The sequence below is a fragment of the Euleptes europaea genome, chromosome 3 (genome assembly GCF_029931775.1).
Source record: "Euleptes europaea isolate rEulEur1 chromosome 3, rEulEur1.hap1, whole genome shotgun sequence".
In the NCBI taxonomy this organism is placed as follows: Eukaryota; Metazoa; Chordata; class Lepidosauria; order Squamata; family Sphaerodactylidae; genus Euleptes; species Euleptes europaea.
This window is the reverse complement of record NC_079314.1, coordinates 9727950-9755052: the sequence shown is the minus strand read 5'-3', so window position 1 is coordinate 9755052 and position 27103 is coordinate 9727950. Positions and strand designations below refer to the sequence as shown.

General features: G+C 47.2%; 1 protein-coding gene across 4 annotated transcripts; it reads right to left on the bottom strand.

Moving 5' to 3' along the window:
* Positions 1-43: 43 nt before the first annotated feature.
* Positions 44-26114, bottom strand: ERCC2 (ERCC excision repair 2, TFIIH core complex helicase subunit). Of its 4 annotated transcripts, XM_056846192.1 has the most exons (23): positions 26095-26114; positions 22565-22664; positions 21927-22004; positions 21261-21323; positions 20975-21088; positions 20225-20341; positions 19593-19709; positions 18450-18573; positions 17306-17402; positions 16483-16616; positions 15902-16070; positions 15267-15385; positions 13465-13534; positions 12954-13023; positions 12718-12819; positions 11562-11625; positions 11151-11272; positions 9372-9464; positions 8948-9020; positions 3183-3253; positions 1202-1345; positions 941-1084; positions 44-145 (listed from the first exon to the last, which is right to left on the bottom strand). In XM_056846192.1, exons 1-23 carry the CDS (start codon positions 26097-26099, stop codon positions 53-55), a joined length of 2283 nt encoding a protein of 760 aa, XP_056702170.1. In that variant the 5' UTR covers positions 26100-26114; the 3' UTR covers positions 44-52. The 4 variants fall into 4 exon arrangements, 3 of the variants coding, with proteins under 3 accessions (XP_056702170.1, XP_056702171.1, XP_056702172.1); XM_056846193.1 differs by lacking the exons at positions 3183-3253; positions 8948-9020; XM_056846194.1 differs by lacking the exons at positions 11151-11272; positions 11562-11625.
* Positions 26115-27103: the final 989 nt, after the last annotated feature.

Sequence of the window (27103 nt, the reverse complement as noted above, 5' to 3'; positions counted from 1 at the left end):
CTGTTCTGCCCTCTGCCGGAAGGTCAGGTCAGATGCCTCTTCCTCCTGCTCCTCACACGTGGTGTGCGATCTCCTGCACTTTGTGCAGCATCTCTTCTGACTGCAACTGCTCAAAGGTGAGCAAGGAGAGGCCCAGCTGATCCTCCTGCCAACAGAGGGGCCAGGAAATAGTTTAGGGGCCAGGAAAGCATGAACACCCAAGCCCCTGCCCTAGAGGGACTGTGGCTCAATGGAACAGCATCTGCTTTTTTCTGTTAGAAGGTCCCAGGTTCAATCCCTGCCATCTCCAGCTAAAAGGACCGGACAGGAAAGACACATGAAGCATTCTCTTGGAAGTGGTCGATTGACCGTAATAAAGCTCTGATGCTGATGACACATGAAGCTGCCTTCTACTGAGTCAAAGTCAGTATTGCCTACTCAGACCGGCAGCAGCTCTCCATGGTCTCAGGCAGAGGTCTTTCACATCACCTACTTGCCTAGGCCCTTTAACTGGAGATGCCAGGTACTGAACCTGGGACCTTCTGCATGCCAAGCAGAGGCTCTACCACTGAGCCACAGCCCCGTCCCAGGGGGAGACCTCAGCCTGAGACCCTGGAGAACCATTACCAGACTTAGGCAATAAGGATCTCGATGGACAGGTGGTCTGATTCAGTATACGGCAGCTTCAAGTGTGTTCATGTGTGGGGAGGGGCTGCGGCTCAGTGGCTGAGCCTCTGCTTTGTATGCAGATAGTCCCAGGTTCAATCCCCGGCATCTCCAGCTAAAAGGACCAAGCAGGTAATGTGAAAGACCCTCCTCTGCCTGAGACCCTGCAGAGCTACTGCTGGTCTGAGGAGATGAGGCTGACCTTGATGGACCGGAGGTCTGATTCAGTGTAGGGCAGCTGCATGTGCCTCACCCTCCCTCGGGCCTCTCAGAATGCTCCACTCCTGTCGCTCACCTTGCGGAAGGGTTGGGCCATCTGGCGCAGGAAGTACTTGGCGACCTGCACGGCCTCGTCCAGCGTCAAGTTGAGGTTGGCATCCGTGATGTGTTCCTGGATCCATCGCGGGAGCTTTCCCCGTTTGTCGGCCCGCGCAAAGCGCTGCAGAGGACAGTGGTGAGAATGGGGAAAGCCCAAAGAGAGGGCAGCCCGGCTGAACCCCCCCCATTGCTCAGGAGCCCCCTTTCCCCCCCAGGAGAGGTTTCTCCACAAGCACACCTTATCAGCAAAGACCATGAGGCCATAGTCAGTCTTCCCCCGGATGGCCCGGCCCATGCACTGGGCCGCGTGGCGCATGGCGTCAAAGGTCAGGAAATCGTTCTCTCGGATTTGGAACTGGTCCCTCAGGTACTCCAGCCGGGCCTGGGGGGGTGGGGGGAAATGTGGAGCAGTTTGAGGGGGGAACTAATTTCTACCAGACAGGTCTTAGTTTGGGGGTTGGGCTCTTCCTACTCTTCCCCCTCAGCCCCCAAAAGGAGACAAATGAGGTTAGAAGTTCAAGATCCTGTTCATTTTTCAAATCAGCTCCCCAGCCCTGCCAAAAAATTTCACTTTACGTTCAGCTGCCTCTTTAACACCCCATGGAAGAGCTCTGAGCACCCATAGAGAGCAGGAAGGGACAGGCTTCACAGCCCCCCTCCCCACCCCAGGCTGCCTCCTTCCTCCCACGTCAGTCAGCCCCAGCATTTGGAAGAAGAAAAGCTGGCTTTTATACCCTGCTTTTCTCTACCTTTTAAGGAGTCTCAAAGCGGCTTACCAGCATGGTGTAGTGGTTAAGAGTGGTGGATTCTGATCTGATGAACCGGGTTTGTTTCCCCACTCCTACACACAAAGCCAGCTGGGTGACCTTGGGCTAGTCATAGCTCTCTTAGGAAAGAAGAGTTGGCTTTTATATGCTGACTTTCTCTACCACTTAAGGGTGAATCAAACCGGTTTACAATCGCCTTCCCACAACAGACACCCTGTGAGGTAGGTGGGGCTGAGAGAGTGTGACTAGCCCAAGGTCACCCAGCTGGCTTCATGTGTAGGAGTGGGGAAACAAACCCGGTTCACCAGATTAGCCTCTGCTGCTCATGTGGAGGAGTGGGGAATCAAACCAGGTTCTCCAGATCAGAGTCCACCGCTCTTGACCACTATACCACGCTGAGAGCTCTCTCAGCCCCACCTACCTCACAGGGTGTCTATTGTGGGGAGGGGAAGGGAAGGAGATTGTAAGCCCATGTGATTCTTCCTTAAGTGGCAGAGAAAGTCAGCATATAAAAACCAGCTCTTCTTCTCTCCTCTGAACAGCTCATCTTACCTCGGAGTTAGGAGGGGGAGGAGGGACCATTCAGCCCGGCTCTCCCTCTCTAGACCCCCCACTTCTGCATCCAGGGCAGGGACAGAAGTGCTTGCCTGACACCCCCCCTTCCTGCCTGCCCCCAGCCAGCATTCAAGGTCTGCTAAGCAGCCCTCTTTGGGAAAGGCACAGACCGGACACTCAGGCAACAGCTGCCGCCTCTATAGAGCCAGCATCTGGCTATCAAAAGCACACTGCTTTTGTCCCTGGAGGTTCCACCTGGCCACCAAAGCCAACACCTCTCTGCCAGCCTCGTGCCTGTCTCAGCTTTGCTCAACGGCCCTTCTCAGCGCCCTCCAAAGAGCAAATTCCTTCAGTTCATTATGTGTTGCCCGGCCAAGGCTGTTCCTGGCAGCTGAGTTCACTCCCCGCCGCTCTAATCCTCTGGAAGAATTTGGGAGCCGATCCTGGCCCCAGCCCCCCTTTCGGACTTCATTGCAGGAGGGCTGGCGGAGCCCTGCCCAGGCCCTGATCCAGCTGGCTGCACCCTAGAAAAGCTCTTGGCTTCGAGATTTTGCAAAACAAGGGATTTCAGTCCCACCTCAGGCGCTCTTGCCGGAGGCGTCATTCCAGGGTGGAGGTGGGGCAGAGGGCGCCCAGGAATTGGGTGTAGGGGGCCCCCTTTCCTTCCTTGTTTACCTCACAGAAACCTCCGCCAGCCTGCCAGGGAAGGCCGGGCCTTGGGAAAGCCAGCCCAGCGGAGACTCATCTCCAGGAGACGCCGGGGCTGCCGTGCCAGCAGAGCCCTTGGGGAATTCACGGCTGAGCTCCGCCAGGGCCTCCCTTCCTCGTGTAGAAAGCCGCCCAGAGTAGGAGGCAGAACAAGCCAAGGGCGAGCAAACGGGGACTGTGCAAACCTACCTTCAGGATGCGGCTCTGGGTGTAGACGTAGGGAACCCCAAACATGATCACGGCTCGGCCGTAGTGGTGCACTGTGGAAGGGAAAGAGTAGAGCTGGGACTGGGCATGGAGGGCCGAAGCAGGCCAAAGGCAGCCCAGCTCGCCAAGGAGGGTTGTGCGTGAGCCCTGCGGTGGCCCTGGCAAAGGGCCAGTTCCCCAACCAGACGGTAGGAAATAAACCCTCCTGCCCTCCTTCTCTCCCCCAGAACCTCCAAATGACCACACTGCAGTCTTCCTGTGTCGTTCTTTCCCACACCGCCCTGACCGGCCTTTTCTTCCCTGGACCTCTGGCCTAGAGGCCTTTCTCAGCTGTGGCATCTGACCCCTGCCCTCCAGGCTGACATAGCCCCCCCCCACCCCACTACCACCATCAGCAGCCACTGCTGATCTCATTCTGTGCTCCTCCCCATGGCTGTATCAGCTGCCCCGGATCTTCCCTGTCGGCGCTTGGGTGTGATCTCCCCTGCTCATGGACCCCCCACTCCCCAGGCCCATATTTTTTTCTGAAGTCTTTGTACCCCTTGTGCCTCAGCATGGCTATCAAGGCAGCGCCAGTAAGCTTGTTACACAACCAAAACCAGACACAAATCAAGATCAGCCTAGAAATCAGGGGACCATGGAAGTCGCTGCTTCAGAGAAATTTCTAAGAATGTACCTTTAAAAGATCTTCCCAATGTCCTTTTAGCCATAGCAGGATCATCCTGAAATAAACTGGGTGGGCTAAGCACAGACTGAGACAAAATTCAGAGGCAGCCAACATCTCAATCACAGTGTCAGGGGGCAACATCAGGGGAAAGCCTCGGCCTCTCTGCACTGTTGTTGGCCTCCCCAGAGGAACTGGTTGGCTGCTGTGTGAGACAGGATCATAGAACTGGAAGGAACCACCAGGGTCATCTAGTCCAACCCCCTCCGCAATGCAGGAAATTCATAAATGCCTCCCCCCACAAACATCCCCAGTGACCCCTACTCCATGCCCAGAAGGTGACCCCCCCCCAAAAAAAACCCTCCAGGATCTCTGGCCAATCTGTCCTGGAGAAAAATTGCTTCCTGACCCTAAAGTGGTGATCAACATTACCCTGGGCACATAAGAAGGAGCCACGAGAACCAAACACTGACGCAACCCTTCCTGTACTCCCTTTTATGATCTGCCTAAGTTCACAGAATCAGCATTGCTGCCAGATGTCCCTCTAGCCTCTAATTAAAAACCTCTAAAGAAAAAGAGCTCACCACCTCCCAAGGAAGCCTGTTCCACTGAGGAACCACTCTGTCAGAAAGTTCTTCCTGATGTTTAGCTGAAAACTCTCTTGGTTTAATTTTAACCCATTGGTTCTGGTCCAACATTCTAGGGCAACAGAAAACAACTCCACACCATCCTCTGTATGGCAGCCCTTCAAGTACTTGAAGATGGTTATCATGTCACCCCTCAGTCTTCTCCTCTCCAGGCTAAACATACTGAGCTCCTTCAACCTTTCCACATAGGACTTGGTCTCCAGACCCCTCACTATCTTTGTTACCCTCCTCTGGACATCTTCCAGCTTGTCTGCATCCTTCTTAAATTGTGGTGCCCAAAACTGAACACAATACTCTAGGTGAGGTCTAACCAGAGCAGAGAAAAGCAATACCATCACTTCCCGTCGTCTGGACACTATACTTCTGTTGATACAGCCTAAAATTGCAATTGCCTTTTTAGCTACCGCACCATACTGCTGACTCATGTTCAGTGTATGGTCCCCGAGGCACTCCACTAGTCACTCCTCTCCAAGAGGATGAGGAACCATTAACAAGGACTCTTTGGGTGTGATCTGTCGACCAGTTACAGATCCACCTAACAGTAATGGGATCCAAACCACAGTTTACCAACTTGTCAACAAGAATATTATGTGGAACCTTATCAAAAAGCCTTACTGAAATCAAGATAAACTGTGTCAACAGCATTCCCCTGATCCAGCAAGGTAGTAACTTTCTCAAAAAGGAGATAAGATTTGTCTGACATGACCTGTTCTTGAGAAACCTGTGCTGGCTCTTAGTAATCACAGCCATCCTTTCTAAATGCTCAAGGACTGACTGTTTGATGATTTGTTCTAAAACTTCTCCAGGTATGGACGTCAAGCTGACAGGTTGGTAGTTACCTGGATCCTCCTTTTCCCCCTTCTTGAAGATGGGGACATTTGCCCACCTCCAGTCTTCTGGCACCTCACCTGTTCTCCAAGAATTCCCAAAAATAATGGACAGAGGCTCAGAAATGACATCCGCGAGTTCTTTCAGTACCCTTGGATGCAATTCATCTGGCCCTGAGGACTTAGTTTCATGTAAGGAAACTAGGATGCCGATCTTAGGCTGCAACTCCCTTCCCTCATTATGTGTTCTGTGTTTGCCATGTTTTTTTATTGTTTTATAAGTAAACAAAAAAAAAATCATAATACAATACAATTTAAAAAATATACAAAATCACACAAAGAGCACTATTACATCCATTGCTAATACATAATAAACTATCCTTTATATAATATATAGCGCCCAAACCTCCACCACCCACCTGTGTGCCCTCCACCCTAGGACTTCCGGAGCGGTGTTATAACAGTATTTTTTTAAAAAAATTATTATATTCACTTATTAACAACACTTTAGTCTATAATTCCTTAACAATACCTATAAAATCTGTTTTTGCCAATTTATCCCAATATGCAGCGGCCTTAGACCATATTTTTTTTAATTCATCCATATCTTTCCATGTAAAGAGTCTGTAAGTTTGGCCATCCGCATATATATTCATAACTTTTCTCTCCATTCTTTGATTGAAGGTTTATTTGTTTGCTTCCAGTTCTTAGCAATTATAATTCTTGCTGCAGCAAAACTATATTGACATATGACTCTATCACCTTTTTCTAAGTTCATTTTAGGAAAACCCAATAAACAAAAGGCAGGATCTTTTTTTATCTTTGAATTAATCAAATTATTAGTTTCCTTTAAAACTAATCTCCAAAATCTCTTAATTTTTTTGCAAAACCACCAAACATGCATAAATGTAGCTATATCAATACCGCACTTCCAACATAGACCGTCGTCCTCTTTTTTCATTTTACTCAGTAATACTGGGGTTATATACCATCTGTAGAACATTTTATATAAATTTTCTCTTATTGCATTAGTAATAGTAAATTTGAATTCCTTTTTCCACAAGTTTTCCCCTACTTCCAAATCTATGTTATAACCTAGTTCCCTCATCCATTTCACCATGACTGGTTTAATTCTTTCCTGTTCTAAATTCAATTCAATCAATAATCTATAAATCCTTCCTATCATTCCTTTATTCCCCTTGGTTAGTATAATTTCAAATTTGGATTTATTTTGATTAAATCCCCTTCTACTATCCTTATTAAATATATCCCTTAATTTGTAATACATAAACCAATCTTTAATATAAAGTTCTTCTCTAGTTTTCAACCTCCATGTCCCCTCTTTATATTCTATCATTTCTCTATATATATTACTATCCAAATTTAAATGAACACTCTTTCTCATATATGCTTCTATGGGATTAATCCAACCAGGACTTTTAGTTTCCAAAATGCCTTTATATTTCTTCCATATTTGTAATAGACTATTCCTAATAATATGGGAATTAAAGTCTTTATTTACTTTTTCTTTCTCATACCATAAGTATGCATGCCACCCGAATCTTAGATTAAATCCCTCTAATTCCAATAATTTGGGATTCTCTAATAGAATCCAATTTTTTATCCAGGTGAAGCAAACTGCCTGATAATACATTCTCAAATCTGGTAATCCCAAACCTCCTGTTTCTTTCAATTCCACTAAATTATTATATGCTATCCTATGCCTTTCTTTACCCCAAAGAAAATTTAAAATATCCTTCTTCCAATTTTTGAATATCTGTGCACCTTTCAATATTGGTAGGTTTTGAAACAAAAAAAGCATCCTAGGTAATATCATCATTTTAATTACTGAAATTCGCCCCCACAATGATAATGGTATTTTCTCCCAGTTTTTAAGATCTTTTATTATCTGTTGCCATTGATTTTCATAATTATTTTGAAATAGATTAAGATTATTATTTGATATCCATATACCTAAATATTTAACTTTATGTTCAATGCTAAATCCTGTCTTTTTAATCAATATTTGTTGTTGTGAAAGAGTCATATTTTTAACCAATATCTTAGTTTTATTTTTATTAATTTTAAAACCTGAAAGCTGTCAATAAACCTCCAAGATTTTATTCCATCTATCAATTTGCTCAATCGGATCAATCAAAAAACATACAAGATCATCTGCATATGCTTTAACTTTATAATGATTTCTCCCTATTCGTACGCCAACTACTTCATCAGATTGTCTAAAATTTTCCAATAACAATTCTAATACCAAAATAAACAACAAAGGAGACAGAGGACATCCTTGTCTTGTCCCCTTTTGAATTTCAATCTTTGGTGATAGCGTTCCATTTATCAACAAATTAGCGGTTTGGTAATTATATATACTTTTTATGTCAGTTTTAAAATTCTCACCAAACTCCATAAATTCTAATATCTTAAGCATAAACTGCCAATTCACATTATCAAATGCCTTTTCCACATCTAAAAATACCATAGCTATCGGAGTTGTATCTTGTTCCACATATTCTAGAAGATCTATTACCACCCTTACATTCTGATTAATCAGCCTTCCTGGTAAAAACCCAGCTTGATCCTCATATATTATTTGATTTAATACCCTTTTCAATCTAGTTGCTAAAATTGCAACAAATAATTTATAGTCATTATTTAGTAATGAAATTGGTCTATAATTTTTAACCTCCACTATATCAGCGTTCGCCTTAGGTATTAATACTATATTTGCTTGTTTCCAAGTTTGTGGAATAGACCCATTTAACAAACAAAGATTCATCACTTCTAATAAATAAGGAATTAATTGATGTTTGAATACTTTATAATACAATGCAGTGAATCCATCTGGTCCAGGTGATTTATTTAGTTTACTTTTCATTATTGCCTCTTCCAATTCCTCCCGAGTTATTGGAGAATCCAGTAATTCTTTATTTTCCTGAGTTATTTTTTCCCATCCTGATTTAATAAAATATGCATCCATATCCATCTCTGGTACTAAGTTCTCTCTATACAAATTTGCGTAATAATCCACAAATGTTTCTATTATCTCATCCTTGTCTCTCGTCATCTTACCCTTCCTTTTAATTTGAGATATTGGTACTTTTTTCTCTTTATGTTTAAGTTGCCATGCCAACATTTTACCCGGCTTGTTCGCATGTTCAAAAAATCTTTGTTTATTAAAAATAAGTTTCTGTTCAATTTCATCCAACATTAAAAACTCATACTGGTGCTGCCATTTTCTAATCTTGTCAAGCTGTTCTTGTTTAGATATCTTATCCTGAAGCTTTCTGAGCTGTCGCTCTCCTTGTCTTATTTCATCTAAAATATATTTTTTCTTTGCCTCCCTTTCCTTAAACCATCTTGTATTTTGCTGGATTAATACTCCTCTAATCACCGCCTTACTGATTGTCATGTTGAGTACCACTTCCCTCGCAAGAAAAGACTGAGAAAAAGTAGGTTTTGAGCAATTCTGCCCTCAAGGCCTGACCCCCCAGGCTAAAAGCCACAGGGCAAGAGCCCCTGAGCTCTTACCCTTCGAGGGAGAGGGGGAGGGGGGGAGAGAGAGAGAGAGAGAGAGGAGAGAGAGCGGGGACTCACCAAAGTCGATCCCTTCGGACACCTTCCCCCTGGCCACAGAAAGCAAGATAGCTCCCCGGCCGTTCTCGCAGGCCTGCCACACAACACAAACCCAAGTTACAATTCCTGCCAGTCTATTTATCCAGCATCTATAAAGTGCCAATTTGGTAGAAACATGACTCAGCCCAAGACTTGCCCGTGAGCAGCTCAAAAAGACGAGCCAGCAAACTGGCCCAAAGGTGTAAAAGGCCTGTTTGCCCCTCATTGGGGGCCCCTTTCCAGACAGAGCCCAACAGTTGCCAGCATAGCAAACTGCAGGCTTCTCCCGCAGTAAGGACAGAGCCGCAGACTGCACACAAGCCACAGAGTGGGGAGAAAGCCTTCTGCCCTCCTTTCACCTGCACCAGGGTGACCCCAGTTGCTCCCTCCCACACTGGGCACCCACCTCCTGATACTTCTCCAGGGCCATGCTGGTCTCTGCTCCGTCTTGCGTCTCGATGAAGAGGAGTTTGTTGCGTTGGATGTTCTCCAAGATCCCCTTTGAGGGCCAGAGAGAAGACAGCAGCCACCGGTCATCTTCAAGGCAGTTTTATTCATTTATTTTATTTTAAACATGTTTATGCCACCTTTCCACCCAATCAGGGTCCCCAAGGCAGCAAACCTTAAAAATATTAAAACACTTGAACAATTAAAAAGAACATTTACGATTATAAAATAATTCAATAAAACCCCATAAACAAACAACATCAGAATTAGGAAGGAGGGTCAATAACCCTTATTGGGGGGACCCCAAATGAAACAAAAAAGTATTCTCTCACTGCCAGAAGACACCAAATCTCCCTGGGGGAGGGAGTTCCATGGTGTTGGTGCGGTGACAGAGAAGGCCCTTTCTCAGGTCGCCACCTGGTTAGCCTCATATGTCATGGGTAACTGAAGCATAGCCTCCAAGGATGACCGGAGTAAGTAAATATGGGAGGAGGTGGCCCTTAAGGTCTGTCGGTCCCAGGCCTTACAGGTCTTTAACAGTAAATACCAGCAACCTGAATTGAGCCCAGAAGCAATCTGGCAGCCAGTGATCCGGTCATTGAAATCTATATATCTATTTCCCAAGCATGACCCCCATCTGTGGATACCTAAACCTGTAAATCGGGGCCACACTTATCCAAAACAAACTTTTCTGCAGACTTGGGGGAAAACCCTAGGTTTGCAGAAATTTATGTATTTCCCAAATGTGGCCTCCATCTGCGGATACCTAAATCTGTGGATCGGGGCCATACTTATCCAAAACAGATTTTTCTCCAGGCTCACAGCAGCTCCCTGGCATTGCCGCTGCTGTGGCTGTGCTCCAAGGCGAGTCAGGCTGGATGATGATGGGAGGGGGAGATGGGGTTCCTCCCTGTGAGGGGGAGATCCCCACCCACAGGTTTTGAGGGTTCCCACTTGTTTAGCCCTGACCTGGATGGCCCAGGCTACCCTGATCTCGTCAGATCTCAGAAGCTAAGCAGGGTCAGCCCTGGTTAGTATTTGGATGGGAGACCACCAAGGAATACCAGGGTTGCTGTGCAGAGGAAGGCACTGGCAAACCACCTCTGTTAGTCTCTTGCCATGAAAACCCCAAAAAGGGGTCGCCATAAGTTGGTTGTGACTTGAAGGCACTTTACACACACACACACACACACACACACACACACACACACACACACACACACACACATTTAGATATAATAGCCACTGTGGAACAGATGTTTGTGCACAATTTGTGATATTAGGAGAAAGGTCTTCAGCAACTAAGACAATATACAAAGCCAGCCCCTGTTCCGTCTCCTCAAAAAGAAGTGGGGTGGGGGGGAGGGGAGGAAACCCCCCACCTGCCAAGTCCCAAGCTCCACCAGATAACCAGCTCACTCCAGACAACCAACCCCCTGAGGGTGCAGGAACGAAAGACAGGAAATGTTGGGGGGGGGCAGTTGGCTCATCTCACACAAGCCAGCCCTTCAGCCTCCTTGCCCCAGACCGTGTCCTCTCCAGGATGATCTGGAAAGGAACCCTGCAGTAAAGCCCTCCAGGGATAAAATGGATGGGGACTCCAACCAGTGCTCCTTCGGAAGCCCCGCAAAAAAAGCCAACACCCCACCCTCCCGGCGGCCTCCATTGTGCACCAACTGGCCATTGCTGGAGAGTTTGGCCTGCTTCCCCAACTCATCCCTCCCTCTTTTGCACGGACCTGCTCATACCACGAAGCCACAATGTTCTCCATATACTGGTAGCTGGTGAAGAAGGCCACGATCCCATCCGGGACAACTGAAGACATCTCCAGGAGCAGGTTGCCGTAGTTGCGGATGACAGCTGCCAAACACAGAGAGCTGTCTCTAGCAGAACTGGGAGGATGCCGCCTTCCAACCCCCTCTCCAGCCTGAACTGCTGCCCAAAATACGCCTCAGCTGAGCCCAGACACACCCCGAGTGCCAGTCAACACACTTGGCCCAGCCACGTTCTCCCCTCCTGGCTGCTGCACATGCAGCTCATTTGTCAGGGAGAAGAGAGGATGCAGAAAAGGCAGGAGCACCTTGCGTGGTTCTGGGCGCCCCCGACCTACACCTGTACCTTAAAAGGGCAGGCTGAGAAGGACACTCACCAATGTCTTCGCGAGTCTCGAACTTGGAGCTGATGGCTACCTGGTCGTTCCCGCGCCCCACAATCTGAAAAAAAAGATGGGGTGTGGTGTGGACCAGTCCTTTTGCCAAAGGGGCAACCAGTCAACAGGAAATTCCAGGGCCAGGATCATATTTGGTCCATCTTCAACCGTGATGTTGGCTGCTAGTTTGTTTCCATTTCAAGGTGCTGGTTGTGTTCTTTAAAGCCCTTCATGGCTTGGGACACACAGATCTGATGCACCATCTCCTCCCACATGTTCCCATGGGTCAACTACAATCTTCTGGCTGCCCCCTACCAGCTGGTCCCCTAGCATAAACCAGAGCCCAGGCCCTTTCATCTTTGTGGAACAGACTCCCTGAGGAAGTACAGGGAGAGCCCTCTTTCGAAATCTCCATGAGGCTGTGCAAGGCTGTATTATTTCCCAGGGCCTTCGATGGGGTATAAACGGGAGGCACCTTTTGGGGGGAGGGGGCTCTCTGGGATTTTATTCTATTGGTTTTAAATTGTAATGTTATTGTTGTGACTTGTAAGCCATGAGGGAAAAGTGGGGTACAAATATTTTAATTAATAAAATTCAAATGGACTGTAGGGACCTTGGGAGAGAAGGCAGTCATGTTATTGCCCGATCTCATCAGATCTCGGAAGCTAAGCTAGGTCGGTACTTGGAAGAGAGACCACCAAGGCAGACTCTGCAGAGGAGGGCACTGGCAAACCACCTCTGTTTAATCACTTGCCCTGAAAGCCCCTTGCTGGGGTCTCCATGAGTTAACTTGATGGTACTTTACACACACACACACACACACATGCACAGGGACCTCTCATGGAAGCCCCAAATTTCTTTGACTGGCCAGCGAGGAAGTATATCCTAGGAGACTCTCGAAAGATTCTTTGGCCATCCAAAGATTCTCTACGCCATCCTCCAGCCCTATGCACAAGTATCCAGCACTTCTGGACAGCCCAGAGCAGAGCACTTGCTTTGTGTGAAAAGATCTCATGCTCAGTTCCTGGTGTATCTAAGGGGAAGCGAAAGTCTACTGGTCAAGAGATGTGGATCAAGGTAGGCCCCAGTTCGGATCTCACCTCTGCCATGAATGGCCTCTCAACCCATCCCCCACATGTATTACAGGGATACTCACCATCGGGCACAGACAGGTTCTGGCCAGGGTCATGGTGAAGGTAGCCATAGTAACGGGCCGGAAATCCAGGATCTTTGGGTAGATGTCCAGCGGGGAAAGGGTCTGCCGTAGAAAAAGGGGTAACTTGGCAAATGGTTCTACCCCCACCCTTTGCATTTCATTCAGAAAAGCAAACATTCAGGCTTTGAGGAAAAGGCACAGTGGAGAACAGACCAGCCCCCCAAACCCCCACTTACCCCCGAGGTGATGATGACCGACTGGAACCTCTCGAAGACCGGCTTGATAGCAATGGAGGCATCCATGCAGCTGGAGAGAGGAGAGGGAAGCGGGTGAGGGCAGCTTCTCTGACACTCCCCCAACCCCAAAAGATGGCAGGTTTACAAAACAGGATCCGCTATCCTCCCCATCCCCAATAATACAGGCCAGGAAGACTTCTCCCTGCCCTTCGCCCTAAAAAACAATGGCGAAGAAGCAAAACTGAGAGCAACAGAAAGGGAATTTCCAACCAGGAATTGCCCAACCAAACAGACAAGGCAATTAAGCAGAACTTCCATGCTCAGAGACTTTTTACCAAACGCTGGATGCAAGCGAAAGGAAATAGCTCATCCCCTTCACACCCAGTCGTAGTCCTTCTTCAGCTCTACAATATCCTATTTTGGAAATTGTGGGGGAGACTGAAACTGCTCAGAACTTCGCTTCCAATATGCAGGGGAGGCTCACGGGGTTGTGAGCTGTGACAATCCTCACCTGAAGTGCAGGATCGGGTTGGCGATGGTGGGGGTCCGGTCGTCAAAGGGTTCTATGAGGATGGTACAACCTGGAACAGGATTGACAGAGATGAAGGGATGCACATGCACACAAGCAAGAGAGAGAACACGCATGCAAAACGGGGCCCGTGGAGAACTCCCAATTCGACTTACACACATGTTCATTAAGGCGAGGAATCTGGAATCTCCCTATAGGAGGATGCAGCTTCCTGATAGATATGTCTTCCTTTTTAAAAAAAGGAACAAGCACAAATTTCTAGTCCTCGTTGTTTCATGGGTGGGGGGCAGGTTTATGGAGTTGAGCGGCCCTTGGTGACATTTTGCCAGCCATTAATTTCTTGCTCGGGACCTAACTTTAAATGAATTGCTGCCTACATTTTAGGGGTGTTTTTTTTTTGGTATTTTTCAGATTTGGGTTTAATAGACCCAAAACCTTTTGGGAGGAAAAAAAACTGCATCCCCATACCGACATAGATTTTCCCTTGGCTTTTTTTTGAATATCTGAAAATGTTCAGGTCCATTAAACCCTATGGGAAATCTATGCGGGGCTCTGGGGGGACTATTCTTTAAGGCAGAGGCACCAAATTTGCACCATAATTGCAGGGGACACTCCTTAGAAGAACCCCCAAGTTTGGTAAAGACTGGGTCAGGGAGTCCAAATTTATGGGCCCTCAAAGAATGTGCCCTCATCCATTCTCCATTGCTTCCAATGGAGAAAAAGGGGTCCCATAAAATTGGACCCCCTGACCCAATCTTCACCAAACTGGGGGGTTCTTGTAAGAAGAGTAAGCAGCAGCCATGTTGCAAATTTGGTGCCTCTACCTCAACCCCCCCCTCCCCCGAGCCCCACAAAAACTCTGCATAGACTAATATGGAGCCACACTCTTTAACGTTTAAAGAGCGTGGCTCCATTATACCATTTGTGCAGCTCTGGCTCTTTGGGGCCTCTTTGGCTCTTTGGGGGCCCATAAAATTGGACCCCCTGGTCCAATCTTTACCAAACTTGGAGGTCCTTCTAAGGAGTGTCACCTGCAGCTATACTGCAAATGTGGTGCCTCAACCTCAAACAACAGCCCCCAGAGTCCCGCAAAGATTCCCCATATGTTACAATGGACCCAAAAAATCTGAAAATGATCAGCTTTTCGGATTTGGCTTTTTCAGCTCCACTGAAACAGCGCTTTTTTTTCTGGCTTGGCATATCTGAATACATACATACCCCTATCTTGTTTATATTTTATGAATTGCATATTCACGTTTAAAAGTATAAAGTGAAGCAGCACACAAATGTTATAAACCAACACGCTAGTCTTTGTGGGCACTTGGTCCAGAGTAGAGGCTATCTTTGCTTCGGGGAGTCCAGGCTTTGAGGACGCCAGTGGGGAAGCAAAACCTTCCTCTATGAGAGCTGAGGAAGGAAAATTAAGCTTCTTAAAGGTGCCAGGATGGGCTCGGCCAGAAAAGCTAAGCACTTAAGAGACTTAGGAGGTATTTATATCCTGTGGCCACATCACACACACACACGTGTGCCCAGAGAGCCCATCCCCTTCTCCTCTTCGCCTGAAGAGACATACAGCTCTTCAACTCTCATGCAAAAAGGCTTTGTCTCAGAAAGGAGCGTGGTTCTCTTGTGCCCAGCACCACCCCCCACCCCATTTAGCTTTAAGCTTCTGCGATTGCAGCAGAGGCCATATATCTTTATGAGCATGCTGGAAATCGTAACAGCAAGCAACTGACTTTTTTTTGTTAAGTGAAGCTGCTATAATCCACAGATGCTCCCCTTACCCTTGGAGTAAGTGCTAACCAACGTGGCAAAGTTGGCAATGAGAGTGATGGGGGAGAAATCGGAGATGTCAGCTATTTCCAGCGTGCGAAGGAGGGATTGTAGCCGCTCGGAACAGAACCTGGGAAGAAGGCAAGAAAAAGCAGGCCCCGTGGACAGGATTAGGGGAGCAGGAGATTCTGTTTGGTCACCTGACTTCTGCCTCCTATGCCCTTACATTGAAGGTGTTGCATTCTTGACACCTCCAGGCCCCACCACAGCCAGGACTCAAGGCTAGGATGGGCATGCCAGTGGGGGATGCTAGGAAGGCAACCTCACCAAATCTCAACTTGGAGATGGGCTTCAGAGGGGGCCCCAGAGCGGAGATTCAAACCACGCCATTGCAAAACTCTTCCTTGGAGCTGGATGCCCCAAATGCCAAACCAGATGCCCCAAAATTTCTCGGCTTCTCTGGAAAGAGTCATATGAGGGGGCTCAGGGCCTGTTTGCAAATGACTCCCCAGACCTGTGGTGAGGGTCAGAGTTTGAGGCTTGGCCTCTGCCGGCGCAGACAGCTCCTCAAATGCCACCCTGGGGCACAAGGTTCCAAACAGCAGGAAGGGGCTGCACTCCTAGGGAGGGCGGTGCCATCACTTACTGGAGGGGCTTGCGTTCGATGCAGACCTTCTCAAAGACATCTTTCAGAAACGAGGGGGGGCTTTCCTGGACCACGTGGTGGACCCGCAGACGGGATTTCAGGTACTCCAGGAAACGCTTCAGGAACCCCACAAAGTGCTCCGCTGTCCGGATGCTCCCCGGCACGGCCTCTGCAAGAAGAGAACCCAGAGGCACGCCAGTCAAAGCCCCAGCAGGAGCAATGCACCAGACCAGGCGACGGCTGCACAGCTGCACGTGCCACAGCTGGCCTGTTCCCCGCAGTATATTAGGAACTGCTTTTTATGGATTGAGTCACGCAGCTCCACCAAGCCGGACAGGAAAGGTCCCGAGCACAAGAGGCAGCAGTCCTGCCCAGGGAGTCCACCTCTAGCACTCAGATATATCGCTTCTGAAAACGGAGGTTCCATTTAGCTGCCGTGACTAACAGACCTCTCCCCCACCACACACACACAAGAGTACCTAACCCTTTCAAAAAGTCGTCTGCCAGACATTTTGGCAACTCGTCTCCAGATGTTAAAACTGGGACAGGGTCGATCTCATCTAACCAATGCAAACAAGCACCTTGAAGGATCTCCTCTGGTAACACCGGATTGGCCAAATAGACATCTGTTTCCCTGGCAATGTTGGCCTCCTTCAGCCCCTCCACCAGGCGCCGGTACTCCTCCTTCAGCTTCTGGGCATCTGTGTCCTTGATCCTGGATACAGGGGTGTTGGGGGTCAGCTGTGGGCACAACCAGGGGGTGGGAAAGCATGCCAGTGGGCAAGGAGGAGCGTATGCCACAATGCCTGGGGAAGGGAGGAAAACCCAGAAACAACGGGGGGTGGGGAGACAATGCCACTTCCTGGGAATCTGGACTTCCATTTACGTCAAAGCAAACTGCTAGCTCTCATGGTTGCTGAACTATGCCTGAAGCAAACTATGTAGGCAATTTACTTGTTTGAAATAATACCATCCCACTTTTCCCCATAAGACAGGCTAACATTCCAGAAGCCAGAAGAGGGCAGCAGAATTTAATTTTAGTTTGATTTGATACATTTATTAGCCGCCTTTGTCCTTTGAGGAACTTAAGGCAGCTTACAACATAAAGAAAACGATTGTTTTTAAAAAAACACAATAAAAACAATAGGAATAAAACAACAATTATAAAAAGACATTAAAAAGACTTTATAAGTCACAATTTAAAAACTCCAATTAGGACTGCCAATAAATAAAAACTAAATCAAATGCAGCCCGCTGGTCTGGGCTGGCAAAAGGAAAGAATGTTTCGCTTAATTTGCACCACAGAATTGGCTTTTCTTGCGGCAGAATTTCCTCATTTTTAGCACACCCAGCTTTGCCCAAGGGGACCTACAGCGTGGGGCAGAGGAAGAGCGACTCACTCACTTCTGGATGGTGGCTTGGAGCATCTCCACGTTTGCCTGGCAGCGGTCCAGCGTCTTGCGTGTGATGTTGACACCCATGGAATCAATGCAGACATTGTCTGTGGGTCAGGAGGAGGCCAAGAGGTGGGAATCACATCCTCCCAAGTAGGTTTAACCCCCCCCCACAAACCCTACAGGTTTCTAGCTGTGAAAGTCCTGCCTGGGGAGGGAAAGAGCTGAGACACCAGGCCACGGGCTCATAGCCCCAGGCTGATCACAGCAGGACAATTTGATTTCTGCTGCCATTTCACCTCTCCTCCAAACTGGGATGCTGCATCAGCCAAGAGGCCCTACAGCACTGGTTCCCAACCAGGGGTCCGTGGACCCCCAGGGGTCCGCGAGAACTAAATTAAGGTCCGCGAAACAAAGTTATAAACCCATAATAAATTAATATTTTCAATTAAAAGTTCTCTATTATAAAAATATATATTCAAATATTATTCTAAGTTAAATGTTTAACTAACAGTTATAATTAAAGTTTATTTTCAAATTCTCAGAATTTTTATTTTGAACCTTGGGGTCCCTGCACCGAACAAAAAAGTCCTAGTGGTCCCTGGTCAAAAAAAGGTTGGGAACCACTGCCCTACAGAGAACAACCCAACGTGGCTCGGAAGCTCACCGAGAGATCACAATGGAAAGCGCTATTCCATCCACCCAATAAATCACAGCTATCTTGCCTTTATAGAGGGGCAATCCTTAGAGCATAGAGGGGCAATCCTTAGTTGGTCTGTCGTCCCCGCAGGGTCTTTCAAAGCCCCTCACGCTGCTTGCCAGAAAAGCACCCAAAGGGAGGGAAGGCTGGCTGTTAGGTGAAGAAGCTCAAGGCAGACCGACACATTTGCCCACCATAACCACAGCTGGGTTTTGTGCAATCACTTTTAAAGTCCGCCTTTTAAAGGTTTCCGCAAATATGAGTTCAATTTTAAATTAGGGAGAAAAGTAGAACTCAAATTGATGGGTTTGTACTGTATTTTGTACTTTGAACTTGTTTTTAAATTAATTTATAATTGTGAAATGTAAATAGTTTTACTAAGCTTTTTAGAATGGCAATGCCGCAAAAAAAACTTGTCTGTCTGAAATTTGCCCACCCGCCAACCTCCCCATACCGATATTGTGGGCCTCGTCAAATACAACAACAGATTTCTTGGCCAGCTCTTTGGAGACCAAGTTGGCGATCTTGGGGTCTAGCAGATAGTGGTAACTGTACACGATAATATTAGCATGAAGGATCTAGGGAGAAAGAGAGAAACAGCACCTCATTCCCACTGGACAGAAGCTCACGTGTTGCTCTTGATTGGGGGGGGGGGGCTGAAGAGAAAGCTGCTTCTCCTATCCCTGAAAGCACACCAAAAATCCAACCCCCTGCTCCCAAAAACATATTAACACCAGAACATATCATCAGCAACTCCAAGTAGGAAAGATGATGCAATTTCAACAAACACAAGCTTTCACGTTACACAGGAAGCTTCAATAGGCAGAGAAGAAAGGTGTTAGAGCATCTTTAGAGCTGTTTGTGCAGCACATTTTGCTCCTGGGCGATCCCGATTCCACACCCTGCATTCATTACGCACGTTGAACATAACTTGTCTCTTCTTTTACATAATGTATTTCAGCTCTGCTAGTTGAGAGACGGGCAGAGACACTGAATCACCACCGCCCAAAAGCCATTACTGATATTTATTAATTCAGTTTGCTGAGTGACCTGTCTCCCAGCCAGTCATTCTCTGTCTCAGCCTCACCTACCTCACAGGTATGTTGTGAGGATGAAGGGGAGAATGATTTAATTTATTTGTCTATTGAAACATTTATATCCCGCCTTTCCTCATGGCTCAAGGCAGCTACAATAACAGTTATGCACATTTTTAGTTAAAACTAAAAATAAAGTAGCAAACTCAGAATCTCCTCCCACCCACCCCCCTCCAAAGCCCTGGAAAAAAGGCAGGCCTGACAGAGCTTCCCGAAGGTCTCCAAGGAGGGGGCCCGCCCTCACCTCTTCAGGGAGTCTGTACCACAGAGCCCGAGCCATGACAGCAAAGGCCTGGGCTCCAGTCGATGCTGGATGGACCACCCGGAGTAGTGGGGTAGCAGACAGCTGGCTGCCTGAAGACTTTAATTGGCGCTCAGGGACTTAAGAAAGGAGAAGGTCCTTCAAATGGCTGTTTTGGGTCCCCATTTGGGAGAAAGGTGGGGTATAAACGAAGTAAATAAAATGAAGAAAGTGAATAAAACCAATGTCCCAGCCATGTTACCGAGTATCTGGCGAGGAAATAGGGACACCAGCCCTTCTGCCGGCCATAGGCCTTCAAGTCATCCAGGTTGTACACGCCGTATGGAAGGGGCACTTGACGGCCGTGGGCATCAAATTCCTGCCAGGGGATAAGCGAGTGGCAGTTGTAATGAGCTTCATCCAGTTACTGGGGTGGCTGACCGCTACTGCAGGCTGGCCTAAGTCTCATCACCCAGCGGCACTGCAGCCAGAGTGCTAACACCCGCACAAGACTCGTTAAGCACAGAGACCTGTGGCTCAAAATGGAATGCGAAGCGTCCCTTAAAGCACCCCCCTCCAGCCCTGCAAGATGCCTCATCTGCAAATTAGTAGCATTTATTCATCCAGTATGCTGCCCCCCCCCCCAGCCATTCAGCTGTCTCAGGGCAACGGGGGGCGGGAAGGAGAAACAGGTACACGCGACCAAAGGAACAGGCAGCTTTCCTGGTTAAGGGAGCCCCAACTATGTGGGGAGATCTCCACCAGCCCTAACAGCAGGTCAACCGTCTTGCCGTGGCCTTCCCAGACCACCAGTTTGGGATTATAACAGGGGCAGCGGAGCCTCATTCTGCCCGACCTACCCCCCCATCCTCTGCGATCCACAGCACCCCGTACCTCGAAGAAGCGGCAGGAGGGCACACTGGCATCCTGCTGGCGCTGTGCTCGCACGTACGAGGCAGTTAGGCTGAAGCATTTTCCATCCACCTCTTTCCCAAAGCGAAACGCGCTCACCTAGGGCGGAAAAGGAAGTTCGGCTCCTCCAGCTGTGGGCAAAGGGGGTACCCACCTTTGAGCCCATCGCTGGCCCCTGAAGCTGTTTCTCTCGCCCAATATCCCCACCCCACACCAAGCACAAGATGCTACCTCAGGCACTCTGACAACCTCAGGGCCTCGCTTGAGATCACAAGACAGTCTGTATGAAGTGGAGGAGTGAGGGAACTGGGAGGGGGCGTGGCTCAGTGGTAGAGCATCTGCTTGGCATGCAGAAGGTCCCAGTTTCAATCCCCGGAATCTCCAGTTAAAGGGACCAGGCAGGTAGGTGATGTGAAAGACCTCTGCTTGAGACCCTGGAGAGCCACTTATGGTCTGAGTAGAAAGTACTGACTTTGATGGACCGAGGGTCTGATTCATTATAAGGCAGCTTCATATATGTTCATATATTTCATGCTCCCAGGGGCAGACCACAAAGTATGGGTGAGAACACAGAAGTCTTACCCTGAGGCAAGGCAGTCCAGGGTGAGCAGCAACTGGGTCACACCCCCAAGCGCCCCCATGCTCAAACCCCACTGAAGGGAGCAAGAGGTGCCCTGGAGCATCACTCTCAGGCTTTACGCGCCAGGGGTGGCGATCGCTTGCCTCACTCACCTCCGGGTGGATGCAAAGGTTCTTCCTGGAGCTGAGCGCCAAGGCCAGGAACGGCAGCTTCTCCCCCATCTGCCTCTCGTGAAAGTCCAGGAGCTTACGCAGCTCCTCAATAACCTGGGTGAGAACCAACAGCTGTGGGAAAGCCGCTGGGCCCCAAAACCACCTTGCCAGTCCCAGCACCTGCAGGCCAGAAGGCCGACACTCGGCCCAGTCCCCAAGGGCCTCCCCAAGTCAGCCCACTCTCCGCAAGCAATTCAGGCACCCGTCAACTGCAAGCCCTGGTTACCTTCTCAATCTCTGGCACAGTTCTGGAGCAGTAAATGAGCTTGGAGAGCTCCAGGGGGTGTGCCTGGGGAGGAGAGGAAAGTCAGGTTTGCCTGGCAAGCTCCGTTGTGGTGGGGGTGTCTAGTTTTGAAGGGAGCCGCAGGTCGCAGTGAGTAGCCATGAGGTGCTCAGGGGACCACGTGAGCAACAGGCAGAGCCAAATTATTCTGTCCTCAAGAAGAACCACGCTGTGTACGCCTCAGAGCAGCACAGTCCTCTGGCAGACGATGAAACTCCGTGTCTGGTTCCCAGTGGTTTTAAGGAGGCGGAAAGGATTCATTTGTCATTTAAGGTTTCTTGTTTTTGTAAGGGTAGATTCGGGTGTCTAGTACAAAAAAAGCTATTTTCACACCACATGTGGTTTATGTTCTTTTGTGGTACATCCAGGGCTTACTAACGGTGAATGCCTATTTTCAGCAACTCGGTTGCGGTCATTTTGGATTTTATTTAATGGAGGTATAATAATACTTGGGATATACACAGTACTGAGGTGCACAAAACATTCTCAGATGTCTCGAGAGAAGGTCTAGTCATTCTTCCTGAGCACCCAGCAGCCCTGAGCCCTACCTCCTCAGCCTGTGGAAGAGATCTGATTCCCAGTTTGTGGCACAGCACTGGGCATACTCACTTTCTGGTAGGCCACAATGAGAGAGAGCAGGGAGATGGTCTTCCCAGTGCCCGAGGGCATTTCCAGCACGCCATGGCCCTGGCAGAGGAAAAGAGAGCCACTTCTAAGAGCATGCACCCATGCTGCCTTCCCAGGGCTTCAGAAAAGGGAGGCCAAATTCCTAGAAGCCAGACCAGCCTGAGAAAGGGGGATAGGATGTGTTTACTTATGACACATTTATTTATTTATGTCCTGCTTTTGTCCCCAGTTGGGGCTCAAAGCAGCTTTTGAACGTCAGTCTCCTCTCCTCCATTTCCTCAAAACAAACCTGTGAGGTAGCCCAGGCTGAGAGCCTGTGACAGGCCCAAGGTCACCAAGCGAGCTTCCATGGCAGAAGTGGGGATTTGAACCCAAGTTGTCCAGAGTCAACTATTCTATCCACTACACTACCCTGGCTCTGTTCCTAATTCGTCAGCATAAATGCCAGATTTCTAAATCCCTGGGAGTATTGCTGCCACCCGGTCCCATCTGACCCTAGCAACTCCCCTGGAATCCCCTTGGAACACGTCTCTCCCTTGCCTGCACAGGAAAAGCAACTTTCTCCCCTTTTGATCACACATGAAACCTCCCACCCCAAACAGTGCCTGCTTTCGGCAGACCTTGGCATCCAACGTCCTCTTCAGCTCCAGCATGTATGAATACTGTTCGGGGTAGATGTAGTCATATGGGAAATAAACAAGCAGTCCATCTATGTTCAGCCTGGGGAAGAAAAGAGACACGGGCATCAGGAAGAAAGGATCCCCAAGAATTGAATTAGCCCAGAATGGGCATGAACACACATGAACACATGAAGCTGCCTTATACTGAATCAGACCCTGGGTCCATCGAAGTCAGTCTTATCTACTCAGACTGGCAGCAGCTCTCCAGGGTCTCAGGCAGGTCTTTCACATCACCTACTTACCTAGGCCCTTTAACTGGAGATGCCAGGGATTGAACCTGGGACCTTCTGCATGCCAAGCAGATGCTCTAACACTGAGCCACAGCCATCACCCTAAGTCAAGCGTCTAGCCCTTGTGTTCAAAGGACTCTGAATCTCTCTAGCCCACTCATGCTGCCCTCAGTGGTCCTGTTCCCTGCATGGCCATTTGATTCTCCTCTGCACTTCTTCAGCTTGTTGGTCTAATGGTGACCAAAGATTGTTCATGCAGGGTTACATAAATAACTGCTGATGGATTTCAAAAACAGGGAAATGTCTGATGTCTCGTCTACAGCATTAGTCACCCACAAAGTTGATTGGTAGGGGCCATAAGTCAGTGGCAGAGCCTCTCCTTGGCACGTGGAAAGTCTCCGGTTCAATCCCTGGCATCTCCAGTAAGGACCAAGAAGTAGGTGATGTGAAAGACCTTTCTTTGCCTGAGGCCCTGGAGAGCCGCTGACAGCCTGAGTAGAAAGCACTGACAGTGATGGACCTTGATGGTCTGATCCAGAACAAGGAAGCTTCATGTGTGTCCACATGAGATGTTGTTCTTGAAAGTAAAGATGTGGGGAGTTAAAAAAAAAATTATTTTAGTTTTGCTTGGTTCAGTACTTTAGTTGAACAATTTTGACAGCAGGAATTTGTTTTTAAAACACTGGTTTATGGGGGGGGGGAATAGATGCCTGAATCTTGCAAAAACTGGAATAGCGCAGAGGGCAAGCTATGAAAACGAAGTCCTGGGTTCATATTTTAACTTTGCCACAGAATTAGGTAATGGCTTTTGCCCTTAGGAGGCAACGTCACCAGTTTCCATACAGGGTTGCTCTAATGGTTACTGAGAAAGGCGGTGTGAAGCCCCCTGAACACTCCAAAGGGCGTAGCATTTACATGGAGGCTGTAAGGGCAACATCACTAATCATGAGCTGCACACCTTCTTCCATTGCTTAGGTGACTGAAAAGCAAATAAAGACATCTATAGCTCCCAGGCCTGTATGTGAGCTCTGGCGCTGTGTGCTTGCATACGAACAATTAACACTGCCGATGCAGAATCCGCTGTGCCAGCACCTGCACTGTGTAAATGATACAAACCAGCAAGATGGCAAGTGGTCTATAAATTATAATAGGCTACCTAATTGTCTGCATCTGTGTAACTAACATAAATCTCTTCAGTATTTTCCTCTCTGACAAATGAACAACGCATGCACTTTGTAAGACAAGACTGTTGAATCTACACTCAGTGGTAAGACATAAAAGTTTTATTGTACGTTTATTGGGTTGAGCAAGCTGGCTTAGAGTATTGTTAGCATAGTTGTTGTTTGTACTATTTAGAGACTAATGAAAGACATTTAGCATGACTGATAAGAAAGACTGAGGAAGCTTTTTTGGAACGTGAAACAAGGAGATATCCGGAAGATCCCTTCTGCATCTGCAACTGTGGAGATTGATTTATGACTTTTGCTTTTTTGGAAACAGATGAGTCACTCCTTTCTGAAGGCTTTCGAACTGTTTGTCTTCAATCTATGAATTTACATTTCCGTGATATTCTTATGCTATTGTAAAAAGAGTTATTGGCTTTATCTATGTACTTAACCGGTTGAATAATTTTTTACTTCATTATGAATGTTAGATGAAATAAGCCACAGGAAAATTGTTATAATTTATAGACCACTTGCCGTCGTGCTGGTTTGAATCATTTACATTGTGTTGTAGGTATCAGCATAGGTTGTCTTCTGAGCGGCTGCACTAGCCAGTCTGAACTCTTCTACATCAATTGGGCTCAGGAGGAGGTAGAGTTGCCAGCTGTGGTTTGGGAAATCCCTGGAGATTTGGGGGCAGAGCCTAGGGAGAGTGGTGCTTGGGTGAGACAAGCAGCTCAACAGGGAGACGACGCTATAGAGTGCACTCTCCAATCCGTCCATTTTCTCCAGAGGAACTGATCTCGGTCACCTGGAGATTAGTTGTAATTCCAGGAACTCTCCAGCCACCACCTGGAGGCTAGAGTAAGCCAAAATAAACACCTCTGCACTAGTACCAACGGTAAGGAAGACACTGCAGGAATCCAACAATTACTGACACAACTAGTGAAACATCAAAGTGTGTTCAGTGCATTTAAAAGTGAAGGAGGACTAACAAAATATTTACAAATATGTGTAAACATTTACAAATATTTGTAAATATTTGTAAATATTTTGTTACTCCTCCTTCACTTTTAAATGCACTGAATACACTTTGATGTTTCACTAGCTGTATTTTGTAATAAATATTTGTAAATATTTGTAAATATTTTGTTAGTCCCCCTTCACTTTTAAATGCACTGAATACACTTTGATGTTTCACTAGTTGTATTTTGTAATAAATATTTGTAAATATTTTGTTAGTCCTCCTTCACTTTTAAATGCACTGAACACACTTTGATGTTTCACTAGTTGTATTTTGTAATAAATATTTGTAAATATTTTGTTAGTCCTCCTTCACTTTTAAATGCACTGAATACACTTTGATGTTTCACTAGTTGTATTTTGTAATAAATATTTGTAAATATTTTGTTAGTCCTCCTTCACTTTTAAATGCACTGAATACACTTTGATGTTTCACTAGTTGTATTTTGTAATAAATATTTGTACATATTTTGTTAGTCCTCCTTCACTTTTAAATGTACTGAACTCACTTTGATGTTTCACTAGTTGTGTCAGTAATTGTTGTTGCCTGGGATTCCTGCACCACCTGGAGGCTGGCAACCAAAGCTCTTACTCAGAACTGTCCCACTGCATGCAAGGACATTAGCTCCTACGTCAGTCTGACCGGGATCCCTTGCATACTTAATGCCAGTGGGTGCAACCCTACACACCCTTCTCTGGCAGCAAGTCCTATTTAATGCAGGGAGGCCTACTTCTGAGTAAGAGGTGCAAGTGGCGTGCCAGGGCGGCAGCCTCTGGCTATTGCCCACGTGCTCGGCAATGCGGTGTGTGGGGGGGCATTGTTACCCTCTACTCCATAAAGTGCCGTCTTCTTTAATTAAACCCCTCCCCCCCTTAACTCAGACAATACCCTGGTTACTTTCCAGCGCCCCCCTCCCCTGGGATCTGCCATTTTAGCCCCCGGGGGGGAAAAAACCCCATTCAATAACGCCCAAATTACCCTCGGCTCTTTTTAACCCCCTCCCCACGCTCACAATGGTATCTCCAAGCTGCTCATTCCCCCCCCCCAACTCACTTCATGGTTTCTTCCACTCTCCGCCGCTTCAGCCGCACCGAGCGGCGGTTCTCACCCCGGTCCGGCTCAGCCCGCTTCCGCTTATTTCCCTACCCGCCGGTCCCTCTCATGCTCTCGCGCGCCATTGGCCAGCGAGCACGGCCGGCGTGACCTTCCATTGGCTAATCCGAAAAGGGCGTGCCCTCGTCCTCCCAGCAGGGTAGTTTATCTCTCCTCACCCCCCCCCGCCCGCCAGTGCGTTCGGCTGCGCCGCGCACGTTGAGAAACCGCTCGGGATCTGATACGATCACTGCAAGCAGGGTGAAGTGATCGAGTCCAGAGTAAACGGTCGAGGGCCGATCGCGATGCTTAATGACGTAGAGGAGCCGTCGAGATTCTGGAGCAGGGGTCCCCGACGTGGCCCCCCGGGTGCCATGGGGCCTGCCTAGAGTTTTTTATAAAGTGGGTGGGGCCAGCAGAGCTACTGGTCAGACAGATACTGATGTATTTTTGTATTTTAGATGTTTTCTTTCTTTTCTGTGTTTTGTTTTATGTATATTATACTTTTTCTTTTTTTATTACAAAAAAATAATAAAAATGTGTATATATATATATATATGTATGTATATATCTGTATATGTATCTATATCTATATCTATATAGACAGATACTGATGTATTTTAGTATTTTAGATGTTTTCTTTCTTTTCTGTGTTTTGTTTTATGTATATTATAATTTTTCTTTTTTTATTACGAAAAAATAATAAAAAATTAATATATATATATTTATATATATATGTCAGTCTGTGTGTGTGTATGTATATGTATATATCTATCTGTATCTATATCTATATCTATATAGACAGATACTGATGTATTTTTGTATTTTAGATGTTTTCTTTTCTGTGTTTTGTTTTATGTATATTATAATTTTTCTTTTTTTAAAAAAAATAATAAAAAACTATTTATATATATATATATATATATATATATATATATATATATATATATATATATATATATATATATAT